Source organism: Pristis pectinata, chromosome 30, assembly GCF_009764475.1.
Source record: "Pristis pectinata isolate sPriPec2 chromosome 30, sPriPec2.1.pri, whole genome shotgun sequence".
Lineage (NCBI taxonomy): Eukaryota > Metazoa > Chordata > Chondrichthyes > Rhinopristiformes > Pristidae > Pristis > Pristis pectinata.
Window position 1 is genome coordinate 3,490,681 of NC_067434.1, and position 13,145 is coordinate 3,503,825.

The window sequence follows — 13,145 nt, forward strand, 5'->3', positions numbered from 1 at the left end:
ATACGGGTGATGAACTGAGAACTTGGATAAATACATGGAACTATGATATTGTGGCTCTTGCAGAGACTTGGCTGTCACCAGGGCAGGAAAGGATATTGAATATTTCTGGTTTTCTGTGTTTTAAAAGGGATAGGGAGGAGGGGAGAAGAGGAGGAGGGGTGGCGATACTGGTCAGAGATACTATTACAGCTGCAGAAAGGGTGGATAATGTAGAAGGATCCTCTCTAGAGTCAGTATGGGTGGAAGTTAGGAACAAGAAAGGAGCAATTACACTACTGGGAGTATTCTATAGGCACCCTGGTAGCAGCAAGGATACTGAGGAGCACATCGGGAGGCAGATTTTTGGAAAGGTACAAGAATAACAGGGTTGTTATCATGAGAGACTTCAACTTCCCAAATATTGATTGGCACCTGCTTAGTACCAAAGGTTTAGACGGGGCAGAGTTTGTTAAGTGTGTCCAGGATGGATTCTTGTCACGGTATGTTGACAGGCCGACCAGAGGGAATGCCATATTAGATCTAGTATTCGGTAATGAACCGGGTCAGGTGACAGATCTATCGGTGGGTGAGCATTTGGGGGACAGTGACCACCACTCCCTAACCTTTAGCATTGTCATGGACAAGGATAGGAGCAAAGAGGACAGGAAGATATTTAATTGGGGAAGGGCAAATTATGAGGCTATAAGGCGAGAACTTGCAAGTGTGAATTGGGATGACATTTTTGAAGGGAAATGTACTGTGGAGATGTGGTAGTTGTTCAGGGATCTCTTGCAGGACATTAGGGATAAATTTGTCCCAGTGAGGCAGAGAAGGAATGGCAGGGTGAAGGAACCGTGGGTGACGAGAGAGGTGGAACATCTAGTTAGGAGGAAGAAGGCAGCATACATGAGGTTTAGGAAGCAAGGATCAGACAGGGTTCTTGAGGAATATAGAGTAGCAAGGAAGGAACTTAAGAAGGGGCTGAGGAGAGCAAGAAGGGGACATGAAAAGGCTTTGGCGAGTAGGGTTAAGGAGAATCCCAAGGCTTTTTTCACTTATGTGAAGAGCAGAAGGATGACGAGAGTAAAGGTAGGACCAATTAGAGACGAAGGTGGGAAGATGTGCCTGGAAGCTGTGGCAGTGGGTGAGGTCCTCAGTGAATACTTCTCTTCAGTATTCACCAAGGAGAGGGGTCTTGATGACGCAGAGGATAGTGTTGGTAAGGGTAATGTTCTAGAGCATGTGGATATCAAGAAAGAGGAAGTGTTGGAGCTATTAGAAAATATTAGGACAGATAAGTCCCTGGGGCCTGACAGAATATTCTCCAGGCTGCTCTGCAAGGTGAGGGAAGAGATTGCTGAACCGTTGGCTAGGATCTTTGAGTCCTCGTTATCCACCGGAATGGTACCGGAGGACTGGAGGGTGGCAAATGTCGTCCCCTTATTCAAGAAAGGTAGTAGGGATAGTCCATGGAATTATAGACCAGTGAGCCTTACGTCTGTGGTGGGCAAGCTGTTGGAAAGGATTCTTGGAGGTAGGATCTATGGGCATTTTGAGAATCATGGTCTGATCTGGGACAGCCAGCATGGCTTTGTGAAGGGAAGATCATGTCTCACAAGCCTGATAGTGTTCTTTGAGGTGGTGACCAGGCAGATTGATGAGGGCAGTGCAGTAGATGTGGTCTACATGGATTTTAGTAAGGCATTTGACAAGGTTCCACATGGTAGGCTTCTTCAGAAGGTCAGAGGCCAAGGGATCCAGGGAAGCTTGGCTGTTTGGATTCAGAATTGGCTTGCCTGTAGAAAACAGAGGGTTATGGTGGAGGTAGTGTATTCAGATTGGAGGGCTGTGACTAGTGGTGTCCAACAAGGATCGGTTCTGGGACCTCTGCTTTTCATGATTTTTATTAATGACTTGGACGAGAGCGTAGAAAGGTGGGTTGGCAAGTTTGCAGATGACACAAAGGTTGGTGGTGTTGTGGATAGTGTGGAGGACTGTCAAAGATTGCAGAGGGATATTGATAGGATGCAGAGCTGGGCTGAGAAGCGGCAGATGGAGTTCAATCCGGAGAAGTGTGAGGTAGTACACTTTGGAAGGACAAACTCCAAGGCGGAGTACAAGGTTAATGGCAGGATTCTGTGTAGTGTGGAGGAGCAGAGGGATCTGGGGTTCATATCCACAGATCCCTGAAAGTTGCCTCACAGGTGGATAGGGTAGTTAAGAAAGCTTATGGGATGTTAGCTTTCGTAAGTTGTGGGATCAAGTTTAAGAGCCGCGAGGTAATGATGCAGCTCCACAAAACTCTGGTTTTATAGGAAGGATGTGGAAGTGTTGGAAAGGGTGCGGAGGAGATTTACCAGGATGCTGCCTGGTTTTGAGAGTCTGCATTATGAGGAGAGACTAAGGGAGCTACAGCTTTACTTATTGGAGAGAAGGAGGATGAGGGGAGACATGATAGAGGTGTACAAAATATTAAGAGGAATAGATAGAGTGGACAGCCTGCGCCTCTTTCCCAGGGCACCAATGCTCAATACAAGAGGGCATGGCTTTAAAGTAATGGGTGGGAAGTTCAAAGGAGATATCAGAGGAAGGTTTTTTACCCAGAGAGTGGTTGGGGCATGGAATGCGCTGCCTGGGGTGGTGGTGGAGGCAGGTACATTGGTCAAATTCAAGAGATTGCTAGATGAGCATATGGAGGAATTTAAAATAGGGGGATATGTGGGAGGATGGAGTCAGATAGTCTTAGGCGAGGTTTAAAGGTCAGCACAACATTGTGGGCTGAAGGGCCTGTATTGTGCTGTACTGTTCTATGCCTCTATGAAGCAACGGTGTTGCCTTGCTGTCAGCAGTCCGCATGGACAATGGCTCTGTCGTGGACCTTTTAGGTCATGGATCAGATGTAGAATGGAGGTGAGGCGCTGAGGGGAGCCAGATTTGTGAAAGATTTTAACAGTCCCTCTTGTTTGTCAAAGTTGAAAGCTTTGTAGGATGAAACAAAACACGTAAAGGTGGATGCTGTTCCTGTAACTCTTGGTGAGTTGTTGCACAGTGAAGATGATGCCGTCTGTTGCCCAGTTGGAGGTACCAGGAGCAGCTCCGGTCACTGGGTGGAAGTGGTTAGGTAACCTGGTGATACCCTTCCCTGTGTGGAGAGCAGGGAGACCCCTCAGTGGTCTTTCTATAAGACAGGCATGTCTACAGCATTGCTGAGTCTCCTAGTGGATGAGAAGCAGAGAGAAAGGAACACAGAGGGTGTGGGTTACCTGATACTGGAGAATTCAATGTTCTTGCCGCTGGGTTGCAGACCACCCAAGTGGAACATGAGGTGCTGTTCCTCCAGTTTGTGTTGGGCCTCACCCCGGCAGTGGAGAAGGCCGAGGACAGACAGGTTGGTGTGGGATTGGGATTGGGAAGGGGAAGGATTGAAGTGGCATGTAACCAGGAGCTTGGGATAGCATTACAGGCAGAGCACAGGGGCTCAGCAAAGCTGCCGTCCAGTCTACGCTTGGTTTTGTTGATGTAGAGAAGTCCACATTGGGAGCACCAACTGCAATAGACGAGGATGGACCTCTGCCTCATCTGGAAGAGCAGTTCAGGTCCCTGGATGGTGGAGAGGGAGGAGGTAAAGGGGCAAGTGTTGCACCTCCTACCTTTGCCAGGGAAAGTGCCTGGGGATGGGGAGGGATGGGTGGGGAACGATGAGTGGACCAGAGAGCCACAGAGAGAGAGGTTCCCACAGAAGGCGGGAAGGGACAGGGAGGGGAAGATGTGGCTGGTGGCGGGATCGTGCAGTGCTGACGCACTCCCCTGCTGTGGAAACGGAGTCGTGTGTAGGTCGGATTATGTAGTGACTACAAGTTTCCTTCCTGAATGACATTAGACAAGTGATTGCTTTTGCTCTGGTGTTTCAGTGGCACTTGCTGATATACGCAGATAATCACACTTAGATCTTTTAGTCATTGTACAGAAAAAGCAGCAAGATAACAGCTAACAAGAACAGGAAATACTACCCGGTCACTGCAGAAATGTTTCAAGAACATGGACTGTTGCAGGGTAAAGCCAACTCACTGAGGAAGATCAGTCAGGAGAGGGGTGAGGAATGTGTTGGCAATGATACTGACAAAGGCAGGTGGGATGGAAGCAAGGAACGAATAGATGTAAAGGAACCAAGTGTGGCAGCGTGGTCAGCACCTCTGAAGGCAAAACTAAAGTTGTAGAATCATCGAGTTACACGGCACAGAGGCGGGCACTGATGACCACTACTGACCAAGAAGATCATCTAAGATAGTCCCATTTGCCCACGTTTGGCTCATATCCTTCTGAACCTTTCCTAGCCACGCATCTCTCCAAGTGCCTCAACCACTTGTCCCACACACCCACCACCCTCTGTGTCAAGAAGTTGCCCCTCAGGTCCCTTTTAAACCTTTCCCCTCTCACCTAAACCTCAGCCCGCTAGTTTTTAGTTCCCTTTCCCTGGGAAAAAATTGTGTGCATTCACCCTATTTCTGCCCCTCATGATTTTATACACCAAAGTTAAAGATGAATTTAAGGTATATACAACACAAATTGTAATTGGTATGGATCATTTGGAAAAGTTTATTGAGAGTTTTATGGAACAAGCGCCATAGGAGGAACCAGAATCAGATCTGAGGGGCAGATCCTGAGCACAAGCTCCCTGACATTCCCAATGGGTACAATATAGTGCAGCCACAAACTGTTACACATGCTTGGAACTATTGGTGTTTTAGGGGAAACAGTTGTGTTTAAGAATTGAACAGGAGATCAGTACTGGGGAGGAAAATAATGTCGGTCTAGCAAAAATACTGAAGGAAGAATCCACAAACTGTTACAGGGGGTCACTGAAGTTTCTGATCTTTGTAAAAGATCAACATTCAAAACCACAATGCTGAAATTTTCCACACTCCTGGGAAGAGATCTGGAAAAGACATTTGGAAAGATTGGTAAGACCTGAGCAGGGAGCAGGTGAATAAGGGGAATTCTCAAGGATATGTGACAACAGCCTGCATTTGTAGAAAATCATCCCATGGTGCATGAGTTCCAATAACACTGAACCTCAGCCAAGGATGTTATACAATGGGATTAAAAGCTTCGTCAAAGAGGTACATTGGATGGAAAGGAGGAGGGGGATTCTCACAGATGGAGAGGTGTGGAGATAGAATCGCGGGGGATGCCAACACAGGCAGCAGCACGAGAAACACCAGTGGACCAAAGAACTTTCTGGATGCAGTAAGGGCCAGATTTCCTGCAAAGGGTGCAGGGCAGGAGGAGGTTATAGAGGTGTCAAGAAGAGAATTTTGAGCTTAAGGGGAAGCAGAACAAAGAGCTAAAAGGGGCAGGATGATGGGTGAGAGAGTGGGACTTTGAATGAGATGGTTTCTGGAGAGTTCTCCCAACTCTCCTGACCCATTGTCACTGACTGACCCGTGGACGACTTGTGGAGATCTCTCTCTCTCTCTCTCTCTCTCTCTCTCTCGCCTGCAGATTAATTGTAACACACAATGTGAAGTATTTCAGGTTGCAGACAGTCTGAGAACTCTCAGACGGAAGCCAGAAGCCACAGGAGGTTGCCACTTGTTTAGAAGTAGTTTACTGTGGGATGACATGAGTGCCAAGCTAATTAGGGCAGCTCAACCCTCCATCCAAGACCCTCCCCACCCGCCAAGTCACAGTGTCTCCTGACCATCAATACTATTTGCAAATTTCTACAGATGTACGGTGGAGAGCATTCTGACTGGTTGCATCACTGCCTGGCACGGAGGCTCCAATGCACAGGATCGCGAGAGGCTGCAGAGGGTTGTAGGCTCAGCCAGCTCCGTCACGGGCACAACCCTCCCCACCATCGAGGACATCTTCAAGAGCCGGTGCCTCAAGAAGGTGCCATCCATCACTAAGGACCCTCACCATCCGGGACATGCCCTCTTCTCGTTACTACCATCGGGGAGGAGGTACAGGAGCCTGAAGACCCACACTCAACGATTCAGGAACAGCTTCTCCCCCTCAGCCGTCAGATTTCCAAACGGTCCGTGAACCCATGAACATGACCTCATCATTCCTTTTTTTTTGCACTATTTGTTTATTTTGTAATTTGTAGTAATTTTTATGACTTTGCACTGCACTGCTGCCGCAAAACAAGTTTCATGTCATATAAGTCAGTGATAATAAATCTGATCCTGATTCTGGATCCAAGATCCCCCACCCCAGCCCAGCAATGTCCATCTGGGTGAAGGGGCAGAGTCTGGCCCCAAGGGATGTGAGAGACACCTTGTGGTGCTGGTCTCCCAGGCCCTACCACTCACAAACCTGGCAGGGGAGGGGTTGGGGAGAGGCCAGAGCAAGGACGGTGCTTTGGAGCAATGGGTGAGGCAGTGGTGGGGATAAGGGAGGGCTGTGCACTGGGGAGAGGTAGGTTCAGGGGCTGGACACAAGACTGGGCATGAGGTCTCAGCAGGGCTAGGGTAGGGGTCAGTAGTGGGGGGAGGGAACAGAGGAGGGTTTCGGGAGGGGCAAGAGTGGGTCTATTTCTCATTTAAATGTCCAGAGGAATTTCTGGCATCCCAGCAGCTGAAGATACACCAGCCGACCCTTGGACACGAGAACTGGAGCAGCAGCACAGGATGCAGGGCTCTCGAACTGCCCAGTGACTGTGGGCACAGGATGAGGGTGTCCCTCTGCAGAGGTCAGACTCAGAATTACCTTTATAGACAACCCCACCTGTACACCACCCCACCTGTACACCAGCCCACCGATACACCACCCCACCTGTACACCAGCCCTCCTGTACACCAGCCCTCCTGTACACCAGCCCACCTGTACACCAGCCCACCTGGACACCACCACACCTACACACTAGCCCACCACCCCACCTACACACTAACCCACCTGTACACAACCCCACATGTACACCACCTCACCTGTACACCACTCCACCTGTACACCACCCCATCTGTACACCACCCCACCGATACACCACCCCACCTGTACACGACCCACCTGTAGATCACTCACCTGTAAACAACCCCACCTGTACACCACCCCAACTGTACACCAACCCTCCTGTACATCACCCCACCTGTACACGACCCACCTGTAGACCACCCCACCTTTACACCAGCCCTCCTGTACACAACCCTACCTGTACATCAGCCCCCCTGTACACCACCCACCTGTACACCATCCTATCTGGACACCAACCCACGTCTACTCCATCCCACCTGTAAACAGCCCAACTATATACCAGCCCCCTCTACACCAGCTCACTTGTACACCACCCCAATAGTACACCAGCCCACCTGTACACACCACATCAGTACATCACCGCACCTGTACACCATAACAAACCCCACCTGAACACCATGCTTCATGTACATCTGCCCACCTCTGCACCACCTCACCTATAAACCAGCCCACCTGTTAACCACCCCATCTGTACACCAGATCACCTGTACACTACTCCACCTATACGCCACCCCACCTGTACACTACCCACCTGTACAGCAGCCCACCTCTACACCAGCCAACCTGTAAACCACCGCATCTATGTAAACCTTACCTGAATACCTCTCCACCAGCTGTACACCATTCCACTTGTAAACAATCCCACTGGTACACCACCCTACCTGTAGACCAGTCCACCTGTTAACCAGCCTGCCAATACACTACCTGACCTGTACATCAATCCACCTGTACACCACCCCATGTGTACACAACCCCAACATTACTCCACCTCACCTGCACACCAACCCACCTGTACACACCCCACCTGAAGACCACACCAACTATACACCATCCCACGTGTGAACAATCGCACTGGTACACCATCTCACCTGTACATTAGCCCACCTGTTAAGCAGCTCACCAGTACACCGCCCCACCTGTACACCACAACACCTGCATACCTTTGCACCTGTACAACAGTCCACCTGAACACCATCACAGATGTAGACCACCCCACCAGTACACCAGCCCACCTGTACACCACACCAGATACACCATCCAACATATACACAATCCCACCTGTACACTATCGCAACTTTACACCAGCCCATCAGTACACCATCCCAGCTGTACACAAGCCCACTTGTCCACCAATCCACCTGTACATCACCTCACCAGTACACCAGTTCACCTGAACACCACCCCATCTGTACACCACTCCACCTGTACACCAGCCCTTCTGTACACCATGCCAACTGTACACCACACCACCTGTAGACCACCCCACCTGTACACCACTCCACAGGTACACCAGCCCTCCTGTAAACCACCCCACCTGTACACTCCTCACCTGTACACAACCCCACCTGTACCCCAGCCTGCCTGTACACAACCCTACCTGCACACCACCCCACCTGGACACCAGTCCTCCAGTACACCAGCCCCCCTGTACACCACCCCACCTGTACACAACCCACCTGTAGACCAGCCCACCTGTACACAACCTCACCCGTAGACCACCCCACCTGTACACCAGCCCTGCTGTACAACACCCAACCTGTACACCACCCCACCTGTACACCTGCCCTCCTGTACACCACCCCACCTGTACACCCGCCCTCCTGTGCACCACCCCACCTGTACACACCCCACCTGGACACCACACCAACTATACACTATCCCACTTGTAAACAATCCCACTGGTACGCCACCTCCCCAGTATACCAGCCCATTTGTACACCATCCCACCTCTACACCGCTCCACCTGTACACACACCACCTGTACACCACCTTACAGCAGCCCAATTCTACACCATCCAACCTGTAAACCAGCTCAACTATCCACCAACCCACCTGTACCCGCTGGTGACCCTGGCTGGAGGGTGGTATTGATGGTTAGTGTGTGAGGAGGGACACTTTGACCTGGCCTCACAGACATAAGATAAGATAAGCTATTTACTTATGAGTCGCATGTACATCGAAACACACAGTGAAATGCATCTTTTTGTGTTATTGAGAATGTGCTGGGGGCAGCCCGCAAGTGTCGCCACGCTTCTGGCGCCAACATAGCATGCCCACAGCTCCTAACCCGTATGTCTTTGGAATGTGGGAGGAAACCGGAGCACCCGGAGGAAACCCACACAGACACGGGGAGAACGTACAAACTCCTTACAGACAGTGGCCAGAATTGAACCCGGGTCGCTGGCGCTGTAATAGTGTTATGCTAACCGCTACACCACCGTGCCTGCTGTGCCGAATTTCTAAACTGACCTTAAATAGAATCAACATGATCCTTTCCTTCCTTCCCCTTGCCCTACAGCCGGCTGTGGACATAAAATAAGCAGCGTGGAGGGAGTGATCGCCAGTCCCAACTGGCCGGACAAGTATCCCAACCGTAAGGAGTGCACCTGGACTATTTCTGCACCCCCTGGGCACAGGGTCAAGCTGGTAAATGTTTCCGTTGTAACTCCAGGTGGCAACCAGAGAGAAGGGGCTCCCTTGTCACAGCTCCGAGGCATCCTGACGTTTTACAGGCCTGCACACAGCAAGATCCCGCAAACAGCAGTGAGATTGGCCCGAAGTCGTGTGGTGCCTGAGGAGACGCAGTGAAGCGATGACATACAGTGACTGTGGAAGCTCCACTGTATTCTGTAGTGTGAAGGGCTGAGGCACTGGGCTGGATCTCTCGTTCTGTGGGCAGTGGTCTGGGTAACACTGGCACTGTGTCCACGGTGCTGCATCATTGGGAGGGGGAGCCCGCAGGACTGGGAATGTTGGAGAACGGTTGGGGTGAGGTTTGGGAACGTGGGTCAGGGTGGGGGTGGGGGGGGGGGGGGGTTGCCTAGATCTGGTCTGGGGATTGTAGGGCTGAGAGGGAGGTGGGATCAGTGAGGGGGTGGAGGATTACAAGGGATCGGGCTGGTCCTGGGGACAGGGTGGTGTTGGAGCTCTGGTTGAGGGAGGAGGGGGTTGGTGTCGTTGAGTAGACTTACCTGAAACAAGTTTCCCCTGCTGGACTGTGCAGTGAAGGGTGCCCTGACCCGGGTGCTCCCTGCCGTGCACCAACCAGAATCAGGTGTGCATGCAGTCTGCTGGGCACCGCAGGACCTGTGTGTGTTAGTGTACACACGGGTAACCTGACTGGGAATCTACAGACTGTGTTCAGCACCTCAGCGGTGGAGCTGACCCCCAGTACCCCCAGCTCCAGCTGCTGTGTGTGGGACTGGAGCACACAATGTGGCGAGTGCTGACCCCATCTCAGGATAGTGCTTGGAGTCTGCCTGTCGCTCCCTCCGTGCCTCACCCACTCACAGTTGTGCAGCTTGTGTGGAGGGAGTCAGCCTGTCACTGCTCAACGGGTTGGCTCACTAACGGAAGGCATCGGGCTTTATCTTTGAGCATGACCTCTCAGTTCACTGTCAGACCGACAGGGCATGTGGAACCGTGTCCAAATGATTCAGACCCTGGGCCACTGCTCTTGTGTTCTGGCTCACACTGCCAGCTAATTAGATCCGGAGACCTGTGCCTGTACTCCAGTGCTTCCGAGACATGAGTGACAGCATCCCCGAGTCCCAAACCGTTCATTGGTTACTTCAGCTTATAATGGACTCATGGCTGAGCAGTACATGTGGGTGAACTGCTGCTGGTTAGTTAATCTGAAAATGTTAACTGCACCTTGACTTGGTCTCCACGTCACTTTATCTGTGGGCCACAACCTGTTATTCCCATTAAAGCAACTTGTGCCATAAATACCACTCCTGTCGATTCTCTTGCAAGCTGGTCCCACTGATGCTTTTGTTGGTGTCCCACCGTCAGACTTGGTCTCAAGAGATGCAGGATTTATGGGGCTCTACAAGGTGAGCAGACCCTGTCTTCCCCCAATTCCTTCAAGCCCAGCTCAAGAACGGCACTAAACTGGAAACGTCACACAAGTGTGTGGCCTTGGGTTTGGGAAAGCATTGGTGTGGGGAGTGGCTGGTGCTGAAACCGAAGGAATCTATCTTCGCCAGTGCTCGGACTGAATCCTTCCAACTTGCATCCATCAGGCCTTCAACGAGTTTGAAATTGAGCAACATCAGGAATGTATTTATGACTATCTCGAGGTCTACAATGGTCTCAGTGAAAGGTCCTCCTTCCTGGCCCGGTACTGCGGGAGCAAAAAACCAGAGACTGTCGTCACCACAGGGAATAAAATGTTCATCAAATTTTTCTCTGATGCATCGGTACAAAGGAAAGGATTTCAGGCAAAACACAGCACAGGTGAGATGTAATTCACAGGAGAAACTCTGGTCTTTGTAAGTGTCCAAAAGCAGATTTCCCCGGGCGCTGCAAGTCTGAAATAGAACAGAAGATGTTGGAGGGTAAAGTATCCCCAGCCTGAAGCCCCAGCCCTACTTCTCCCTCCAAACGCTGCCTGACCTGCTGCACGTTTCCTGCATGTTGGGCTTTCTGTGTGTGTGTGTGTGTCTTTATCCCGAAGCCCCATGTGATGAGCAAAGTTGGTGATTCCAATGTTTAGCCTTGCCCACTGTCTGGAGATGGCTCAGGCTCACTGACCTTCTTCCCACATTCCCTCCCTTTCCATCCACCCACCCAGACTCCCAGCCCCCAAATATCTCCCATGAGGGATTGTTGCCCTCTCACTGAATCTACTCCCGTCTCCACAGCTGCTCAGGTCTTTCGCTTTGGGCATTGCTGGCGGAGCTGAGGCCAGGTGTGTGCAGTGTCGGCAGCCGAACCCTCTCACTCAGCCACACGGTGTGGGGTAGGCTTCCTGCTGTCCTTTACTCACACCTATCCCAGTACAACACTGGTCAAGGCTGTGATGAAATGTTCCACATTGTCTAGGCTGGGTACACCATCACTGAGGACAAGACATCTACTCAATCAGCCCAAGCACTCACCCTGCACCACCAGCACATTTGGTAGCCTAGTGGTAAAGTTACGGGGCCAGCAGGTAGAGCTGTGGAATCTTATTCCAGGGGCATGAGTTCAAAGCCCACCACGGCAGCTGGAATATTTGAATTCAAGTAATTAAATAAAATATAGATTCTTTAATAAGAAAAGCTGTAACAGTAACCACTGTCAAAGTCCCACCGAGTTCTCCAATGTCTGCAGGGAGGCAGTCAACCATTCTTATTCGGTCTGGCCTATTTATGATGGCAATGTGGGGAAAATCAAAATGTGAGTGGGCAGATGGGATTAGTGTAGGGCAAAAGGGTCGGCATGGACGTGGTGGGCCGAAGGGCCAGTTTCTGTGCTGTACAACTCTGTGACTCTCAGGTTGGTGTAGGATTAGCGTAAATGGGTGCTGATGTGGCCCAAAGGCCCTCTTTCCGTCTCTGTGACTCCTGACCCAACAAAATGGTTGACTCTTAAGTGCCTCCTGAGCTAGGGATGGGCAGCAAGTGCTGGCATTGTTGGTCTGCTTCATACAGTGCAACAACTCATTGCTTTCCAGAGTGTGGCGGGCATCTCAGAGCCAAGGTCAGAACCAACGACTTGTACTCGCACGCACAGTTTGGAGACAACAACTACCCTGGCCAGTTGCATTGTGACTGGGCGATCATGGCAGAAGATGGCTATGGGGTGGAGTTGATATTTCGGACGTTCGAAATCGAGGAAGAGGCTGACTGTGGATACGATTACATGGAGCTATACGACGGGCCTAACAGTGCGGCTCCTAGACTCGGGAGATTCTGTGGATCAGGGGTAAGGTTTTGGGGATCAGTGGGAAGAACTGTCTGCTTCTAACGAGAAAAGTGACCCATATCCCACGCACACGAACACTGGGGAGCATTGGGTGGGGCAGGACTGGACATCTACGTGTGGAGCCGCAAAAGATGGGCAAGGTCCTCAATGAATATTCATCCTTTGTTTTTACCGTGGAGAAAGACACAAAGACTTGAGAACTAGGAAAAGTTAATGGGGATGTCCTCGGGATAGTCCGCATGATAGTGGAGGAGGTGCTGGACGTCTTAAAATGTATAAAGGTAGATAAATCTCCAGGGCCCGCACAGACACAGGGAGAACGTATAAACTCCTTACAGACAGCAGCCGGAATTGAACCCTGATTGCTGGCACTGTAATAGCGTCGTACTAACCATTACATGACCGTGCCTCCCCCTCGACCTGATCTCCTCCCCCAGGGAGCAGGTTGGAGGAGATGCAGCAAGAAATGCTCCAGGACCTTCCAGCACACGGTGTGTGGA

The 13,145-nt window shown here is 50.9% G+C and overlaps 1 protein-coding gene across 1 annotated transcript; it reads left to right on the forward strand.

Annotated features, from left to right (window-relative positions):
* Nucleotides 1-6,353: 6,353 nt before the first annotated feature.
* On the forward strand, nt 6,354-12,877 carry LOC127584557 (tolloid-like protein 2). Its single transcript, XM_052041330.1, has 4 exons — nt 6,354-6,357; nt 9,254-9,381; nt 10,980-11,193; nt 12,395-12,877. Exons 1-4 carry the CDS (start codon nt 6,354-6,356, stop codon nt 12,685-12,687), a joined length of 639 nt encoding a protein of 212 aa, XP_051897290.1. The 3' UTR covers nt 12,688-12,877.
* The last annotated feature ends 268 nt before the right edge of the window (nt 12,878-13,145 follow it).

What these genes read in the sequence shown, in the direction of transcription:
- LOC127584557 (XM_052041330.1), top strand. An exon ending in CTGGGCACAGGGTCAAGCTG is followed by an intron (nt 9,382 to 10,979) that starts GTAAATGTTTCC and finishes TGCATCCATCAG; the next exon opens with GCCTTCAACGAGTTTGAAAT. An exon ending in TCAGGCAAAACACAGCACAG is followed by an intron (nt 11,194 to 12,394) that starts GTGAGATGTAAT and finishes ATTGCTTTCCAG; the next exon opens with AGTGTGGCGGGCATCTCAGA.